General features: G+C 39.3%; 1 protein-coding gene across 2 annotated transcripts in view; it reads left to right on the plus strand.

Moving 5' to 3' along the window:
* The first annotated feature begins 285 nt into the window (after positions 1-285).
* The window catches only part of LOC119728665 (hyalin-like), a 41,210-nt gene continuing 22,640 nt past the window's right edge, over positions 286-18,855 (plus strand). The window contains exons 1-13 of one of the 2 annotated variants that reach the window (XM_038200972.1): positions 286-563; positions 4,735-4,805; positions 8,295-8,473; positions 8,698-8,724; positions 9,212-9,283; positions 9,515-9,766; positions 11,164-11,406; positions 12,234-12,482; positions 13,965-14,143; positions 15,160-15,226; positions 15,781-16,023; positions 16,341-16,586; positions 17,050-17,286. In XM_038200972.1, the coding sequence (XP_038056900.1) occupies positions 552-563; positions 4,735-4,805; positions 8,295-8,473; positions 8,698-8,724; positions 9,212-9,283; positions 9,515-9,766; positions 11,164-11,406; positions 12,234-12,482; positions 13,965-14,143; positions 15,160-15,226; positions 15,781-16,023; positions 16,341-16,586; positions 17,050-17,286 (2,077 nt within the window). In that variant the 5' untranslated portion in view covers positions 286-551. The remainder of the gene's footprint in view (positions 564-4,734; positions 4,806-8,294; positions 8,474-8,697; positions 8,725-9,211; positions 9,284-9,514; positions 9,767-11,163; positions 11,407-12,233; positions 12,483-13,964; positions 14,144-15,159; positions 15,227-15,780; positions 16,024-16,340; positions 16,587-17,049; positions 17,287-18,855) is intronic. The other variant, XM_038200973.1, reaches the window with a different exon arrangement.

The following is an 18,855-nucleotide window of genomic DNA, read 5'->3' on the forward strand; positions in this document are numbered from 1 at the left end:
TCACCTAGTGGTTTTTGATTAATACACCTCTTTTTTTTCTTTTTAAAGTTTTTTTGTTTGCTTTTTCCATGGTAGTAGGCCCACAGTACAGTGTTATGCATTGTAAGCCCAGTTGTTTTTTTTAGGGGAATTGTCATCTTACCACTATTCAACAGCCCAATTCTGTACACTTGTACACGTTCATGCAACACAAAGGGGCCACCTTGAATTTGAGCGCGCACACTTTTTCTCCCATTGTTGAGGGCAGGGGCTTGTTTGCCCTGACCAGACCTTAGTGTTCTGGCTCAGCAGGTTTTTGGGCGAGAACGACGTTCATGCATGACTTACAACCCATGTAAAATTCTTATTGCCCCCGCGGGCCTGAATTCACAGCTTTCAGTATTGCTATAGCTCTGAGCGGTATGACAATGACACAGCCGAGTTAAGGGTGTATGTTGTGGAATTTGGTGCTGTTGCCAAAAAAGTGGCACACCTCTTTGAGCTGCTGTAAACTCTCTGAGAAAAAAAGTGGAGACGGTTTGAAAGTCTCGTAGACTCGCATCACGGACACGATGGGCACGAGGGTAAGAGTTTGTAGGTTTTGAGTGACGGAAACACATATTTTTGTTTCTGTTTAATAGTTCCTGGTTTCAAAGAAAGTTGCTTTCATTTGTGAATCACATGCCAAGCATGTTTAATATGAATCCAAGATTCGTAGGAATGGTGGCGCAATATTTCTAGAAGTAGTGAGGCCACAATTGTATGTCTCTTGGGCATCATTTGGATGCCCGGTAACTATTTTATATACCACATTTCATTGAGTAATGTGAAGATTAAAATCTTTACACTTGGCATGAGCAATGTGGATGCCCTTTTTAACTCAATTGTTTCAAGGTTAATTTGGACAGGCAGGACTGCTGACAAATTAAAGTTTTTTGAAGATCACAGTAACATTTCTGTAGCAAGGGGTAAAAAAATGGGAGGTGGCATGGTAGCAGTCTTATTTTCAAAAGGTTTGGGGCTGGCCTTCTTGTCCCCAAATATTTGTTTACACATTTTTAAAAGTGCACTGTGTGTGAAGATATTTTCTGAGGAGTTAGTAGCATTTTACACTATTTCTGATGATTTATCAAGCCGGAAGTATGTTTTAAAAGTTTGAAGTTGAAAACTTGAGTTATAATCATTGGGAAAATATAAGTCACAATGTTAACAAGTATGGGCCTATCTTTGAAATGCCTTTTGGTAGGATTTTTAGCGAGAATTTCTTAGCACACATCCAATTTCCTGCTGTTCCTCATTTTTCATCAAAATTGAAGAGTTTATAGAACATGAAGAGTTAGTGTTGACTGGCTAAGGTACAGAACTATAAGTTACTTTACTTTCTCCTTGTTGAGGAATCCTGTTGAATGGACTACAGGGTGAGTAACAAAAAAAGGAAACCCAAATGTCAGGACCATTTTGTAATGAAGTTCTGCATACGGCACTTTTCAAAATTTATAAGCTTTCTTTTAGTACAAGAATCATCCAAATCACTCAAGTACTTTTCAAGTTTTAAAGTTCTGTCCACGGATCACAAAAAACTGTAAGTGTTCTTTCAGCAAAATGAAACCATTTCACATACATCCCTATGTGAATTGTTTGCGTTTGGCTGAAAGAACACTAACATTTATTTGTGATCTGTGGACAGAACTTTAAAACATTGTTTGTGTTTAAAATTCCATCACTTGAAAAGTACATAAGTGATTAGAATGATTTTTGTACTAAAAAAAACTTATTAATTGGGCTTTCATATCCTAGATTTTACAAGTGCTACATGCAGAACTTCACTTAAAAAAATGATCATGACATTTGGGTTTCCTTTTTTTTTTTTAATCACCTTGTTCACAAAAGCGGTGTCTTTCCCCTCTCAATTAGTCATAAATGGGAAAGTTGATAAGATTGATTTTCTGAAATTTGATATTTGTGAGGCATTCTGGCAAAATGAGACAGAACTGGGCAGAGGTCGAATTGAGCGTTTGCAGGTATTAGGAAAGAGAATAATATTCTCCTTACAATACTGTTTGTTGCACTTCAATCAGACATTCCGTTGACAAGTTATGGCTGTTAAAAGTTCGTATTCATCAACATATCAAAGAAGTAAAATGCTTAGAAAAAGGTCTTTAAAGTTTAGAGTCTTGCATTCGTGAAAATGAAAGATGCTAATTGTTTTTCCTTAAAGAACTTTTATTCTGCGATTTTTAAACTGTTTCTTTAACATTATGTGTAGCAGACATATCAAAGATGACAAATATCAAAAAAATCTGAAAATAATAAACAGAAATCACCTCATTCATTTTTTGGCATTTTTCTCCACAACCTGTTCCCATGCAGTTCCATCACGTTTTGCCTCACATTTTAGAAAATATATTTTTTTTACAATGTGGGAACAGTTTTTTTATGACTATGTATTTTTATTGGGTGCAGAATGTATTGCACAATAAATTTCTATTATTTTTTAATTTTTTAAAGAACGAGTTTATATATTAATAGTGGGGCAGATAGGGGAAATATGTGAGGTAATTGCGCCTTTGATGATACGAGCACAGCATTTGGCGCACAGTCAGAGTATGTCATGAGAAAGATATCTGGCTATAGGGCCATCGCAGATTTGTCCTTTGAAAAAACACAGGTAGAATAACAAACAAAGGCAGCCATTTCGAAAATCTTGAAAATTACTTTTTTTTCTACCTAAAAGTTTTCAAAGGACCAATCTGCGATGGCCCTATAGCCAAATATCTTTCTCATGACATACTCTGACTGTGTGCCCAATTCCACGTTTCTATCATCACAGGCACAATCTCTGCTGTACTAAAATGTTTGTTTGAGAAAAAGAAGTTTCAAATTTGAACCCTACTTTTGTCGAGAAACCCTCCCTAAATCGTCAGGCTTCAGAATGTATTTCTAAATCAATAAGGGGAAAATGAAATAGATGGTTTGGTGTGTTTCCTATGGCCCATTAACAATTACATCCACCAACTACATGTTATATTTAACGTGTGCCTTGAAGGAACAGAAACTTTTCAAACATATGCATTGTTTGGCTGTTGTTATAAAAAAAAAGAATAAAAGGTATAGGCCCTACACTGCACAGTGCAGGCGGAAATAAAAATTGCGGTCAAATGTCAATGTAAAATCCTTTTCATTCGTATACGTAATTTGCATGCCTACAGTTCAGTGACAGTGATGCGAAACGAAAGTAAGGGTGTGTGTTTGTGTGAAATATGACGCAGATTGAAGTGGCACAGCATTCTGGGTGTGTTTCTCAACCAGGTATATTGGTAGTCTATGGAATATCCCCTTGCATAGCAAGTTCTATGATATGCGATGCGAGCAGATTCGGCGATTAATTATGCAAAATAAGACTGCGTCTTGACCTCGAGATTCGGACCATACAGCGGGCACCTTCTGTATCGGGACTCCCGTAACCCGTTGTTGTATTACAAAAACCTATGGCATCCAAATTTGCCAATCAACAGCTTAGTCCACATTTTTGATAGAAATGACCTCATGGGCGTCGCCAGGATGGGGCAAGGGGTCCATCCCCCTCCCCCCCAGAAAAACCGCCCCAAAAGTCATATTGCTGTTAATTGAATGCACATTTAACAACATGGGCGTCCACAGGGGTGTCAGTGGGGATAGGGTGGGCAAATGTCCCCCGCTCAACCTAAAAAAAATAATAAATTGAAAATAATGCTAGAAAATGTACAAGGCTTTTTGGATATAATGTGCCTTGCCCCCCTGTAGAAAAAAATCCTGGTGACGCCCATGAATGTCGTAACAGTTTCTAAAGTCGACTCGATTGGCTTGCACACGGGGTCGCACAAACTTTGAATGTTAATTGGGATATATCAAACGTTCCACCTTGGCTCTGCATAGGTGAAGGTCTGATCTTTCGACTAGTTTTTTTTTGGAAGAAGTTAGCAACTTTTAAAGAATAAATAAATAGATAAAAACCTAAAATAACTGCTGTTTCTAAATGTCTTTAAACCTACTTGATTCTTAAATAGTTTCTAACTCTATAACAGCTGTAGAAACTGACTTTTGGGTATGGGCTAGTGGTCTGGGGCGTTGAATTCGTGGTCTGCGGGTAATTCTGCAGGTTGTGGGTTCAAGCCCAGACTGGGCTATGACACTTCTATGCCTGATATGGTAGAGGCATTATTAATGCCTTGCAGTGGACTAGTTACCCAACCCAACCCTATTCATACTGTGAAGAGATTAGATTATCTTGTCTTGTTTCAGTGTGAGGGGCTGGTTCTTCCACACTTTCCCCTGTAACCCACACCTCGAGTGGCCTTTGGCCTTATGATGGGAGATTTGCATAAACAAATTATTTTAAAAAATTACAAAAACCAGGAGAGGACAGGATTCTTTATTTTAAGGGAACAAAATAACGTTTATTGCATTTTGGTAACAAACTCTTCATATATATTGTAAAATTAAAATAAGTTGAATTGTTGGATGTAAAACAATCTGTAAACTTTAATGCTACATTTCAAACTTTCAGTTGGTATGCTTAATTTTCCCTTGTTTAGTTGACATAATAATGATTTTTTTTTTATATTTGCATAATGTTTTAATGCAGCCTTTGACAGCAGTGACATTAGAACATTTTCTTAACAATTTCTCCAAACAAAAGGGCTGTAATATATGTTGAGAATTTAACAAACCATCTAATTGTATTTTTGTATTTTGTTTTATAAATTTGATCATCAGAATGATTTCAATGTGAACTTCGGCGACTCGATATATCAATATCGGGATCCGGGAGGCCGCGAGGGAGTGAGGTATGCGCTATTACATATTTCAGCATTGCGTTTTAGTTTAAACATTGTTGGTTAATTCACAATGCAGTGCGCCACCGAGAGTTTGCCATGGAGAGTCCATTTTTTAAGTTTACGGTCGACAAAGCATGACCCATTTGAACGAGTGTCATTAGACAACTTGAGCTAATTTGTTATAGATTGGGGCATAGCGTTCTGCCGCCTTACAAAAAAAACCACCATATTGATAAAAACAAAAGGAAAGGGCAAACAGATACTCAAATCATAAGCTTACCATACTACTGACCAGGAAAAAAAAAACGAACAAAAAAGTTTTCAAATGTCCGGTGCTGCGAATTTGTCGACCATCTCCCACAATGCACTGAAAATAAAAAGAATTCTGAGGCAAACTCTTGGTAGCGCACTGCATTGTGAATTGCCTGAATTGGTACATGTGTTTTTTTGACCTTTTTTCCCATTGGGTTACTTTTCTAGTGTTTCCAAATTGGTACTGCACATAAAAAGGCATACAACTTCATATCAATAATACCAAATGCCACAATATTTCATGCAGTATATACTGTGAACTCTTGAAATCGAGTGCCGCACAAGCCTACTGTACAGGGTGAGTAAAAAAAATATCGGGACTATTGTTTTATTGAAGTTCTGCATGTAGCACTTTCAAAATCTAGGAAATAAAAGCCCAATTCATAAGCTTTCTTTTAGTACAAGAATCAGTCAAATCACTCATGTACTTTTCAAGTTAAGGAATTTTAAACACAGCCACCGTTTTAAGGTTCTATCCACAGATCACAAAAAAAGGTGTGCGTTCTTTCAGCAAAACGAAAACAATTCACACACATCTCTGTGTGATTTCTTTTCGTTTTGCTGAAAGAACACTGAACTTTTATGTGATCCTTGGACACAACCTTAAAACGGTGGTTGTGTTTAAAATACCGTAACTTGAAAAGTACATGAGTGATTTGAATGATTCCTGTACTAAAAGAAAGCTTATGAATTGGGCTTTCATATCCTAGATTTTAAAAATGCTACATGCAGAACTTCCCTAAAACAATGGTCCCAACATTTGGGTTTCATTGTTTTTTTACTCACCCTGTATAAGGTGTTGAGACTGAACACTCAGACCATGTCAAAATTACCGCCCTACGGCTTGAAATTACACATGTGCCTATTGAAGCGGCTACAGCCGAGCATGACGAATCGGCTGGCTGGTTAGTGATCCAGCAGCGGGCACCGCAACAAAATTATATAGTTCAATAGTTTTAACAACTCTGAAACAGCAACAACTTTGAAGCAAAGCGCATGAAGCTACAGAGATCATTGCGTTTAATGCTTGTCTTCATTAAGCGACAAATTCACTGTCTTTATCTTACAAAACAGAACACAAAACTTGTGATTTGATTTGTGACAATTACTCTGAAACCACAACTTTGAAGGAAAAAACTGCATAAAGCATTGAGGTCATTGCATTACAAATTTCCTCATTGCGCAACAAATTCAGAGTCACTCTGCCATTATCATAAAAATTGCATTGAGGCCCAGGCTATGTTCATTTAAGTGAACTTGTACATGTACAGTCCAACCAAATGAAACACGGAGTCGTTGTATATGTACGTATAGCAAACATGAAGTGAAGTGTGAAAATAACAACTCCCACCTTTGCCCCGATAGAATTGAAAAGTTTGTTTTGAATTTCTAGAATGAAAGTTTTTTTTCCATCCTACCCATTGAAATATTGAACAGTAGTAAACTGTATAGAAATACCGTGCATGGTGCATAACTGCAGGGGACATGACCACTGGTGCATTACTGGTTCCCGTAAACAACACTAACTTTGCACATTGTGAAGAACATCCGGGTGACTGTGAAGTTGAACACGCCCAGCGTTCATTTTTTGACCTAACCTCGCCTGTGTTGTATCGTTTTGGTTGGTTGAAATGTTGAAACCAAAGACCAGTTCTTTTAGAACTTAAAGCAAGACTGTTCTTATCAGAACTAAAACTACTTAGCAAAAGTTGATAATAAACAGGACAAAATCTTTTTGGGCAGTAGTTATTACAACATGGTGTTACCACAAACCGAAATGATACCGATACTCCACCAAGCAAAGCCTTAAATCTTATTTACATGTACATACCAAGCTATAGACTCCCAAACAATTTCCTCCAAACTTGAAAAGATAGGTTTTTAAAATTCGCACATGTGTGAAATACCCGAAACATTTTACATTTCAACCTTAATTTCTGTCAGAGTGTCATTTTCAGGGCTGTCCATTTTTCGAATAATTTTAGTATTCGATTACTCAAAACTGAGTTTGATCGAATAGGGGGCCTATGTTTTATAGCTGTCAGGGGCTTTAACCTGCTAAAAGGATAGAAACATTGAACCGCCGTCGACAAAAACGTTATTGTCTACCAACAAAAGTGGTACCTGACAATAAAACGCCACAGTGATAAAGTTTCATAACAGTCGTGTGTGTACATGTATGTGTGTGATTTTTTTTGTTTTCAAATATTCAAAGCAGCAAAAAGCTACTGGAATATTCAGTTGTTGATCGAATATTTTAATATTTAGTATATTCAGGACAGCCTTATTCATTTTCAAGTACATTTTGAAATTTTTTCATGATGCTTCTTTCCCGTTTAGAAGCCGAGACCAGCTTGTCAGAGAGAGAACGAATTTAAGATTTTTCTTAAGGTTTAAGACTCTAAATGAATGTATTTTATAGTTGTGGAATATTCCAAATGGCTGTATTTTATAGTTGTTGAGTATATGTACTTACTTTACAATTTCAAATTATTTGTGGCTCAACAATAATTTAGGCTGATCTTTTTGCGTGTTAGAGGCGCAAAAGCAATCCAAATTTAAAATCCTTTTCCAAGGGTTGCAAATATTTTTTAAATTTTATTAAGAAAGAAACAAGGAAAATAACAATTTCAGGAGTTCAAAACTACTTGTTGAAGAGCAGTGCAGGAGCAACATTAATCTGTTAAGTTCTTTGATATGAAATCGAAATTGTTATTACAATTGATTGTAAAAGTCCAAGGGCGTCAATCACTTCTCAAAAGTTGGGGGGGGGGGGACCTACCTTGATCAGCATTAATCCCTAACAACGTGGGGTCAAGGACCCATTTAAGGGCCCCGAAAAATTTTGGATTCTAGATACTGTATGGTGCGATCTGAGACAATTTATGCATGACCACTTAAACCAATTTTTTTTTTAGTAAAACAATTATCTTTTAAACATCATTTTCGAAGTTTGGAGTCATTGATATCTATTTTGAGCTATACAATCATTATATAGGCAACATTTTTTTTTATTCAGGGACAAAAAATATCTCTCCCCCCCCCACTTTAAACAGTGGAGGGGACTTGGTCCCCCCCCCCCCCTCCCCCACTGATTGCACCCATGTTAAAAGACCATGACACTCACAAATCACTCACAATTTTGATGTAAATATTCACCATCTTTGTTATTACTTTTGTGCCCAGGAATTTCCATGGTCGCCCCAAGCCATTCTATGACAGCGGCAGCCCTCTCGTTGGGGCAGCTGCAGCACCTGCTGGTGCCTCCGGGCCGCTGGTCGTGGCAGCCATCACTGCAGTTACCATTGTCGTCGTACTAGTCGTCGGCATTCCGCTTGCCGTCATTTTTGGAGTCGTCCTGCCAAGTAATTAATTTCATAGAGACAAAATGTGTTCAATTTGATTCAACAAATTTTCACATTTCAATATGTTTTAATTTAAGAAGATTCAAGTAGTTAATATAAATTTTAAAAAAAATTCAAGATGTTGTAGTATTACTTTTCTCCTTTTTTTTCAAATCATTTGTCTAGATGTTTGCTTTCATGCTACCTTATTGAAATAAGTGTTTTCTTTCTTGATCGATTTACAGATGCAACGACAGATACTGTAACTCCAGGTATTACTTCGTTCATTTTTTTTTTCAAAATTGAATAATGTTTTAAAAGGTTCCTCCTGTAACTGATGAATTTATTTCTTTTAACAAAAACAAATGGCAAATGATTTATAAATGCTCAAGTTTTGGTCATTTTATGTATTAAAAGTTTATTTACAACAGACTAACTGCACATGTACATAATGTGCATATGAACATGTACATGTATGTGTATATGGTATATAGTGCAACCACGTAAAACAAGACTTGAAAAACCACCACGGGTTTTGCAACCCTCTGAGACGAAAAGAGGCAAAAGCAGCAGAGAATCTGATAGAACGTAGGATCTGTGGTATGAACTGGAGCACACTATTTAAAACCACTTTTTAAGATTCGTTCGGAAAAGCACGTATATACCAGCTTTAACTTAATTGCAGTTGATTTCTGAATTACTGTAAATGTCTATATTCTTTTTGTTCATTTGCCCCTTTTTTCCTGAATGTTCCATCAGCAGTTCCATCAACAGTACCACCAGTAGTACCTCCAGTAGTGCCAACACAACCAGGGGGCGGTCCTAATACAGGTACGTAGTATTTTTAAGGATCTTCCTGCATTTAGCACATTTGTCTTTTTTCAAAAATGTGATCCGTGAATTGGTATGTTTTGGATATCAGATGGAAGCTTAGAGCTTATTCTTTCAAATAGTCATCAAAACAGCACATTGGGTTGCTGAGAAAATGCCAAGTCCGCAATGCAAAAATCTATCTTACAAGATATTGTATTGATTCATCCCGTTCCATCCGTTTACATTCAGTTGCTCCGCCTGTAAGAACCCTACTAGTGCAATGTCCCAACGACATCTCGAGGGGCACGGACACGGGACTGCCCACTGCTGTTGTCAACTGGAATGCACCGAATGTCCTCAGCCAGACAGTGGGTCCAGTGACAATGACGCCAACTGTCCAGCCAAACCAAGCCTTCGCCATCGGCAGACTTAAGGTTGATTACGTCGTGACTGATGCTGCAAACAACAGGGGAACCTGCTTCTTTTGGATCACGATTGTCGGTAACGTCAAATGTGTTTTACCTTTTTTATTTCTTCATCAAATTAACCACCTCAGGAAACTGACTTGGTACAATTCAAATAATGGTTGAGTTGAACACAGAAATTGACTGGAGCGGGGTTTGAACCTGAGTCCTCAGGAATGCTGCACCAATGCTCTACCAACTGAGCTATCCAGCCCTATAAGGGGGTGGTTCCCCAGTTCATCAACGTCTTTGTTCTAGGATGCTAGTCAGAAGCCATAAACCCATAGGGCAATAGGCCATGCGTCCAGGGATCACACCTTAAGTCGTGATAGCAACATAAGTTATCATACAAATATAACATGGTTTTGAGGGTGGACAGTCGATATTCACTCCCCGAGGTATTGGAAGTTGACAAAATTTGCTTTGGGAACTAGCTTGTAAACTTCCAATACTGAGGGGAGCTAATATCGACTATCCACCCAAAATAAACCATGTTACATTTGTTTTATTAGACCTCATTCATATTCAGCTACCATTACAATTTGTCGCATAAAATGTCCAGCAAACCAGAAGAATATTGCTCAACCCCAGAAAAGTTCAGTTCTTTTGCAATACATTAACTCCTAAGAGAAGAGTTTCTACCGCTTTGTGGACAACTTTTTGTTTAGTAGAGGATGCATTTTTATTGTCCAAAATATTCTCAAGTTTGGCATCATCAGGCTCAGGAAAAACGCTGATTAATATTTACGTGTGCTGCCATCTTTTCATGTGTAGCTAGGGCGATGTTCGCGTGTGCGTACTACACCCGTGCGAGAGTTCCACGATTGCTTTGTAAAGCGCATGCGTGGTGGATCATCAAACGGGTAACCCGTGCCATAGTCTACTACGCATGCGTATTTAACGTGTGCATGAATACTCGCGTGCGCGTTTGGTAAACAGCAAAACTAGCGGCTGTCACGTGATTGTGAATGGACCAGTGAGAATTTGGCTCTCGATCATGAATATGTATGAGGTATAGTAATAGTTTTTAAACAGATATTATTTTTGTGGTATCTGTTTATACCACAAAAAGTAGTGAATATCCCAGTTCGACTCCTGATCCTATATTGGCAAATAGACAAGAGGGCTAATAATAATAACAGATAATTTATAAGGCCCACAGTATCTGGCGAACCATTCAAAGGCGCCAGTCACTAGCAAATCACTGTGGTTTAAATGATAGATTGAAAAGATGAGTCTTAAGATGGCGTTTGAATGATGACGTATCACTTGTGTCCCTTAACTCGTCTGGCAAGGAATTCCAGAGACGCAGTGCACAGCTGGACAGGGCTAGCGGTTATTTGCTGTGAATCAAGCAAGTCTGCATCGTCACAAAAGTAAAAAAAATAATTTATTCAAATAAATATTGTAAAATCGCTTTCGTTTCCCCTAAAGATGATGAACCCCCTGCCATCCAGTGCCCGGCGCCTATCACCGTACCCACGGACCAGCTGTCACAGTCTGCAAGTGTGAACTTTCCCCTGGCCACCGTCACTGAAAACACCAACGGTGCTGTGACGCGGCTGATGACCGATGATCCGGGGGACCAGTTTATCGTTGGCACACACACGGTCACCATTGTCGTCACCGATGAGGCGGGCAACGAGAACCGGTGCTCCTTCACCATTACCGTGGAAGGTAAGTTGGGGGATAGTTCCGTAAAGTTTTGCTGAACAACAGGACCCAGCAACAATGTTTCCAGAAACATTTGTGCATCACTGTCTCCTAGCTAATTATTTTTGCTGAGCGAGGAGAAATATTCTGAGCAATGGTTTCTGCCAAGTAGATCCATGTAGTTGGACTTGGGGTTTTAAATGCTTCCACGGTTTTAAATGCAGTAATTGTCATAAAGTTTTCATTTGAAGCAGCAAAAGTACTCAAAATCTAAAGAAGGATACTCAACAACTAACCTGATGAACTTTTAGCTCAGTGAATGCTGTATATTCCAAGAAACCAATATTTAAGGATCTGGATTACAATTCTAAAAATTGTTGAGTCATGTTTTGAATTGCACCTGAAATCAGCATCTCGAATCAATGTTCTCATTCAGTCGATTGCAGCTACGCGATGTCACGCACTGAACTGATGAATAATAGCAGCTGTGTGTGCGTCCTGTCAACGCTTGCGTGCACCCATCATTCACAGCTTCGCGTCTTTAGACGCGTCTTTGGAAATGACCTTCTTTCATTGTTTTCTTCAAAATGACAGAATGCCAGAAAGAATAATTTCACAGGGAGTTTAGAGCCATTACTATCTTAAACACCATTAAGCTTTTCAACAATAATTTTGTTAGTTTCTTTTTGGATAGCTGCAAATGATATCTTTTATGTGTTTTTATTTTGGTACATGGCACACGTGTACATCACATATTAGTACATCGTGACATGCTTTATTGTATTAGATGACTATTACACATAATGACATACATGTTAATGTTTGCAACACTGCTTTTTGTGTATCAACAGATAGAGAAGACCCACGTATCACTTGCCCCAATAATTTGCGAGCGAATACCAACGACCCCAATGGTGGCGCCCCGGCAACTTGGCCCGATCCCTCAGTGATTGACAATGTCTTGGCCACACCCCAGGTTACGTGCACGCCGGCGAGCGGATCGTCATTCCCCTATGGGATGAGCAGTGTAAACTGTACAGCCACAGACAATGCCGGGAACCAGGGAAGCTGCGTGTTTCAGGTGGAAATCCGCTTTAACGGTGAGACACAAAAAAAGTCCATCACGAGTGTATAATTGCTAGACAAAAAAAGCATCCAGTCCCAGGTCAAATAAAGGCATATATACAACATTTTGCCTTTGCTGTAATTTTAAGAAATGGATGGTTTGGGGGGGGGGGGGGTAGTATTTTGTAGCTACACTAAATTGTTTGATGTTTTGGGTTTGCAGATGCTGGGAAAACCAAGAAAAACAATCATGTCCTTGTAGTCTGGTTCCCTGACCCCACTTAAGATGAAACAGAGCAATTTACAGACGTCGGGGAATTGTAAGGTCAGAGAATCAGTCTAGCTGGCTCGTACCCGTTCACAGGTGTGTGATCGATTGCAAAGAAAATGCTGACTACCTAAATATGATAAATTGGGAGCAGTATTTGAAAAAAGCCATTTTTTTCCAATGCTGGTCGGCCGACCAGCGTTGGAAATTGACACAAAAATACCACTTTTCTTGAAAGTGTCAGCACACCAGGTGCCATGATAGTACAAGATGCTTTAGACTGTCATTCACTTGACAGTCCAGTAAGGCTTTTCGTGATAATTTGGTAGTTTTGTTTTTTGATGTTTGCAAATGTTGTAAATTCCCTTTAAAAACTATTCAAATTAACCGGGCCGTTCCTTTGTCATTGTGTCACCTCTTGTGTCACCTCTTCTTTACGTAACATTTTCCTTCCCTAAAAGACCCAAAAAGCATACTTTGCAAAAAAATAGTTAAGCATTTTTCACCTTTAACAGTAATTATTTTTGTTTTTGAAATACATCATTTTCCCCTTAAATCTACTTTGAATAAAATATCAGATGTGTAGTTTGTACAGTGTGAAAACTTGTTAATGGCATACGTGTTCACAGACCATGGGCAAAAAGCCGCATAAAACTAGTGAGGCAGCACAGCTTACAAGAAATGGATGTACGGTTCATTGGATTCCGGCAGTGGACAAAAAGGCCAACTTTTTTTTGTTGGCAATTGCAGTCGTTTATACATGACTACATATCAAGTGATAATAGAATTAGTTTTGAGGTTAAGGACGGTGTAAAGTACAGTCTGTTGGAGGTGTAGTCTGTGGAGGCGCACCGTGTGCTTAGCATTGTGTGGGCCGTTGTGCACGGCCTACTGTTGTACAATTTACGCTCCAGTGCATGCGCCACACCCTGGAGTATAGAAAGATATGAGGTTTCGGCAAGAAATATTGTACAAATACTGTTGAAATCACTCTCATGAATCAGTATTTGTGGCGTTTGGCTGTATATCAGAAGTTGGCTGGAAAATTTTGCCTTTTGAAATTTTTGGGCAAAAATAAATCCGGCGCGAAGTGGTTCAGAGAATTTCAAAATTGTGTAAATTTGTTGAAATTCCAATATATGATTACAGTTTTGACAGCTAACTCTTTTTTTTGTAGGGAAACAATTTCTGTACTAACAAAATTTGTCAGGAACTGCATTAAAAGTGGCTCCCTGTTTTGCTTGAACAGATACGGAGATCCCAACCTTTATGAATTGTCCAGCTGACTTCAGTGTGAATGCCACTGTAGACTCCAATGGTGCTACGGTCACTTGGGTCGTACCGACAGCCACGGACAACTCACAAATGTCACCTACAGTTACCACCGACACAAATCCCAATACATTCTTACCAATTGGCACACACCGGGTGAGTGAATTTTTTTGAAAATTTTGTTGAAGAATGTAGTATCCTATACAAAGTCGATGGAGAGTTGAGTGCATTTTCAAAGTATTTTCTAACAAAGTTGGAAATGTTTCTCACTCCCAGATTCATGTCTTTTTAACATTTTTTTTGGCAATGACCTTCATTGAGATAGTATATGATGAAAAAAAGTGGGGTCAGGATGCAACATTCGTTCCTTTCTTTTCTTGGGGGGGGGTTTATAAAACCCAGGATTCTGCAAAAGTCACCACTAATCATATCAAGCCTGTTAGGAAACAATGAGTAAGTTCATTTTTGGAACTTTGGTCAATAAAACAATATGAATGTTCTTTGGAAAATTGACACAAATACATAATTGAAAAATATCTAAGACAGTTAACCCATTCCTACTGGTCGAGAGCCCGTCGCGGTTGATAAAGACATGGCTGGCTGGTCTGAAACACTTTTCCAGTGCCTCTTGCAATTTTGATTTCTTTGAATCCAGTGCCTTTTTGTTACCGTTTCATTGGTTGAATGCTCACAATGTACACGAAGGCTTGTGCAATACTACCAGTGAGTCAGTATTTCATCGGCACAGCTGCGTTCTGCGCGACATCGCGCCTTACGCCTGACGTGTGCATATATCTCCTAATAAGGGGTTGTTTAAGACATGGAAACTACTATAATACACAAAAACCCAAAAAGAAACTTTTGGTTGTGTGTAGCTACAGGGGTATTTTGAAAAACATGAAGTACAATTGTTGAAAAAAAATTGTTAGAAATTTATATTTTTTGACTTGTTTTGATTTTTGGACCAAAAAGTGTGATTTTTATACCAATTTTTTTTTAACCAAACGCACCGGTCTTAAACAGAGTGTTTAATACTGGCCAGGCACATATTTATTCCCTTATTAATATGTGAGGGTATTAGGGTGTTTTTTTTTGGGGGGGGGGGGAATGTGTACAAGTATAACATTCAATAACATTTGATCGAAATGTTCTTTTCCTTTTCACTAAACTAGGTAACATACACAGCCACTGACGCAGATGGGAATATTGCCACGTGTATGTTCGATGTAGAAGTAGTTGGTAAGTAAAAAAAACACACTAATTTTGTTTTGGTGGTTAACATTTTTTTGGATGTTACAATAAACACGAGGTTTCCTCAGAGTCATTTTTTAAAACATTAACTTCTTTTGTGCACTCATCAGCATGAAGTCTTGTTTTTAAAATGCTCTCAGCTCTGACGCTCCTCATTATGAGTAAACGATCCCTTAATTGAGGCCCGCCCCAGTCATGGGCATCAATCGGTTGGGGACGGGGGCAAGTCCCCCCCCCCCCACTTTTTAAAGTGGGGGATATCATATCATTTGTCCCCCCCCCCCACTTTTTTCATCCCCGAATAAAAGTTGTAGCCTACATATGATTCTTTATATCAGAATAGATGGTTCAATGACTCCAAATTCAAAAATGATGTCTAAATGATGATTGTTTGCAAAAAGAATTAGTTAAAGTGGTCAGAAATGGTTTCAGATTGCACCACAGTGCATCTAGAATCCAAAAAAGATTTTAGCCCATATATGGCCCCTGGATTCACCGTTGATACTCGATAACCTTCTCTGCATCGTATCGTTTCTATTCAGATATCCAAGATCCAACCATCATGTGCCCGGCCAGTTTCAGGCAGGACACCGATATGGGGAGGGCCGATGCAGGAGTCAGCCTACCAGCCGCTACAACGAGTGACAACTCTATGATGGCCTTGACGGTCAGCCATGAACCGCCTAATCCACCAACCCTCGGTATAGGCGATAACAGGGTCACGTATACAGTCACGGACGAGGGTGGGAATACTGCGTCGTGTAATATCACGGTCACTATCGAGGGTATGTTTGTTTGTTTTCACAACTAAAACAATATTATTCAGTTCTCAAGATTTTCCTAGACACTTTTTTTTTTTTTACTTGATGGCTTTACTCACGTTTTGTAGAGTGATGTGGTCTGCGAAAAGGAATGAGGATTAAGGGTCCACAAGTATTAATAAAGATACGTGTGTGTTTATGTGTTTAATGGCACACTGCGGTATTTTCCTAGGCCCCCGAATGTTTCGAAGGCCTGAGGCACAGTGCCTACTGTGCCTGTTGGATAATCCGGGCCTGCTTACAGATTGTTCTATAAAAAGATTTGGATGTTATTGTTTCAGATAAGGAGCCACCCTCGATAACGTGTCAATCCCTCATCACGGTGCGTGCTGTGGAAGGGCAGTCCTACGGCAACATCAGTTTCTCGCCGCCCGCCGCAATGTCGGACAATTCCGGGGGAATTGTTGATGTCACCACATCACCGGCTAGCAACACCAGGCTGGTGATTGGGACGCACCAGGTCCTTTACACTGCAACTGATCCTTCAGGGAACAGTGCAATGTGTAATCTTACTGTCAACATTGTTGGTGAGTTGCACCATTCCCTTCCCTGTGCTCCCCTACCCCCTCCCCCCTCCCCCTACCCCTTACCCCCTCCCCCTACCCCCTACTCTCTCCTCCTACCCCCTAACCCCCCCCCCCCCCAAAAAGTGCTGAACTGCAGATGATCTGTCGCCTCATGGTCTGTGTATTAAACTCAAGATCTTGTGGAGAATTCAGCTGCGCGTTGGTCCAAATCTAGCCTGTGGGGTTGTGGTACGTGTGTCCTTGGGCAAGACACTTTATCCCAATTTGCTTCCCACCCATGTGTATGAGCTAACTATCCCGGGACAGTTACAGCATCGAGCCATGGAATCAGAAGACCATTGGTCAGATATTTTGAACGTCACCATACTTCTCAAGGTGTCAATCAACTATGAGGTTTTTTTTGTGGAATATGCAGTCAATAAAAATTGCCACGTATTCCAACCTGTTTGTTTCAATTTCTCAGATTTTGAAACGCCGGACTTGGCCTGTCCGGCCGATGTCAACACCACCACGCCCTCGGGAATGGCCACGACTAGCGTTACCTTCGCAGCAACGGTCATCGATAACTCGGGCGTCATCACAGCGACGTCAGACATTCCCACGGGCAGTCCATTCTCCATCGGTATGACGGTGGTGACGTTCACTGCAACGGACGACTCAGGCAACACCGTCACCTGCAATTTCACCATCACAGTCCGAGGTATGATTTCGCATCCACTGGGCAGAATTACGGTCAGACATTTGTTTATTTCTGACCGTGGATATGCTCAGTCGAATTTGTGAGGCATTCTGGCAAAATGAGACAGAACTCAGCACAGGCTGTAGCACAGAGTGAGTAAAAAAAAAGGAAACCCAAATGGCAGGACCAATTTTTGAATGAAGTTTTGCCTGTGGCACTTTTAAAATCTAGGAAATGAAAGCCCAATCAATGAGCTTTCGTTTAGTACACGAATCATTCAAATCACTCATGTACTCTTCAAGTTATGGAATTTAGAACACGAACACCGTTTTTAAGTTATGTCCACGGATCACAAAAAAGTAAGTGTTCTTTTGCAAAACGAAAACAGTTCACGTGCATCTCTATGAGAATTGTTTTTCGTTTCGCTGAAAGAACACTTACCTTTCTTTATGATCCTTGGACAGAACTTTAAAACAGTGTTTGTGTTCAAAATTCCATAACTTGGAAAGTACATAAGTGATTTGAATGACTCTTGTACTAAAAGATAGCTTAATGACTGGGCTTTCATATCCTACATTTTGAAAGTGCTATTGGTAAAACTTCATTTACAAATTGGTCCTAACATTTGGGTTTCGTTTTATTTAGTCACTCTATAGAGAAAATTGAAAAAAAAACAAATGGGGAGTGATTTATATTTGTTTGATTTTAGATTTTTTTTCATATTTGTAATCTTTAATATGTTTACTACACATGGTTTAAAGAAAAATTGTAGTTCGTGAAACCAAAATTGTTGATAACGTGGTTTTCACAAACTGACACCCACTTGCGTGTGAGTGTCAATTCGTGGTGCCGATGATGATTAACACAAACACACAAAAACAAACCTGCCAAAATATTAAGAAATAGCCCACTTGATTGTAAGTACATAATGTTACGAAACAAAAAAGAAGAAGAGGAAATTGTGTACAGGTGCGGATCCAGAGGCCCCCCCCCCCCCCCCTCTGAAACACTAGCAAAAAAATTGACAATTATAGTATAATATTACTTATTTATGTTCGCTTGTCCGCAGCACTGGTATTTGCACACTATTGTGCGACGTGTGCATGATCGTTGAATTTGAACAGCCCCCCCCCCAAAAAAATCCCACACTTTTTGATTTACGTTGACAAATGCATGTGCAACGTCGTAATTATGTCATATATTTCTAACCAAAATAGTTTGTCCGTTATCGGACGTCTTTTCAACTTGAACAAATCCAAAAAAAGAAGTTGAATTGTGGTCGGCTAGCTGAGGATTATAATACTGATGTCCGGTCATTGTTTCAACCAAATTTTAACGTCCGTTTTGATGATTTTCCCACGTAGTTGCAGCGCCAATTGTCTTGGCCTCAAGCCAAAGTTCCTGCCTTGCGCGCCAAATGGTAAAAATTGTAGTCCAAACGTATCCCACGTAAGCATACTATGCCCTGTGTGTGACACTGCATGCCAAGCGAACTGCACTGCTGCAACAGAAAAGACATGGTGGCCGAAATCGAAAATGAGCAAGTTTTGTGCGCCTTCAACAATACTATCGTCCTACATCATGTAATGT

This window comes from Patiria miniata, unplaced genomic scaffold, assembly GCF_015706575.1.
Source record: "Patiria miniata isolate m_02_andy unplaced genomic scaffold, ASM1570657v1 HiC_scaffold_20, whole genome shotgun sequence".
NCBI lineage: Eukaryota > Metazoa > Echinodermata > Asteroidea > Valvatida > Asterinidae > Patiria > Patiria miniata.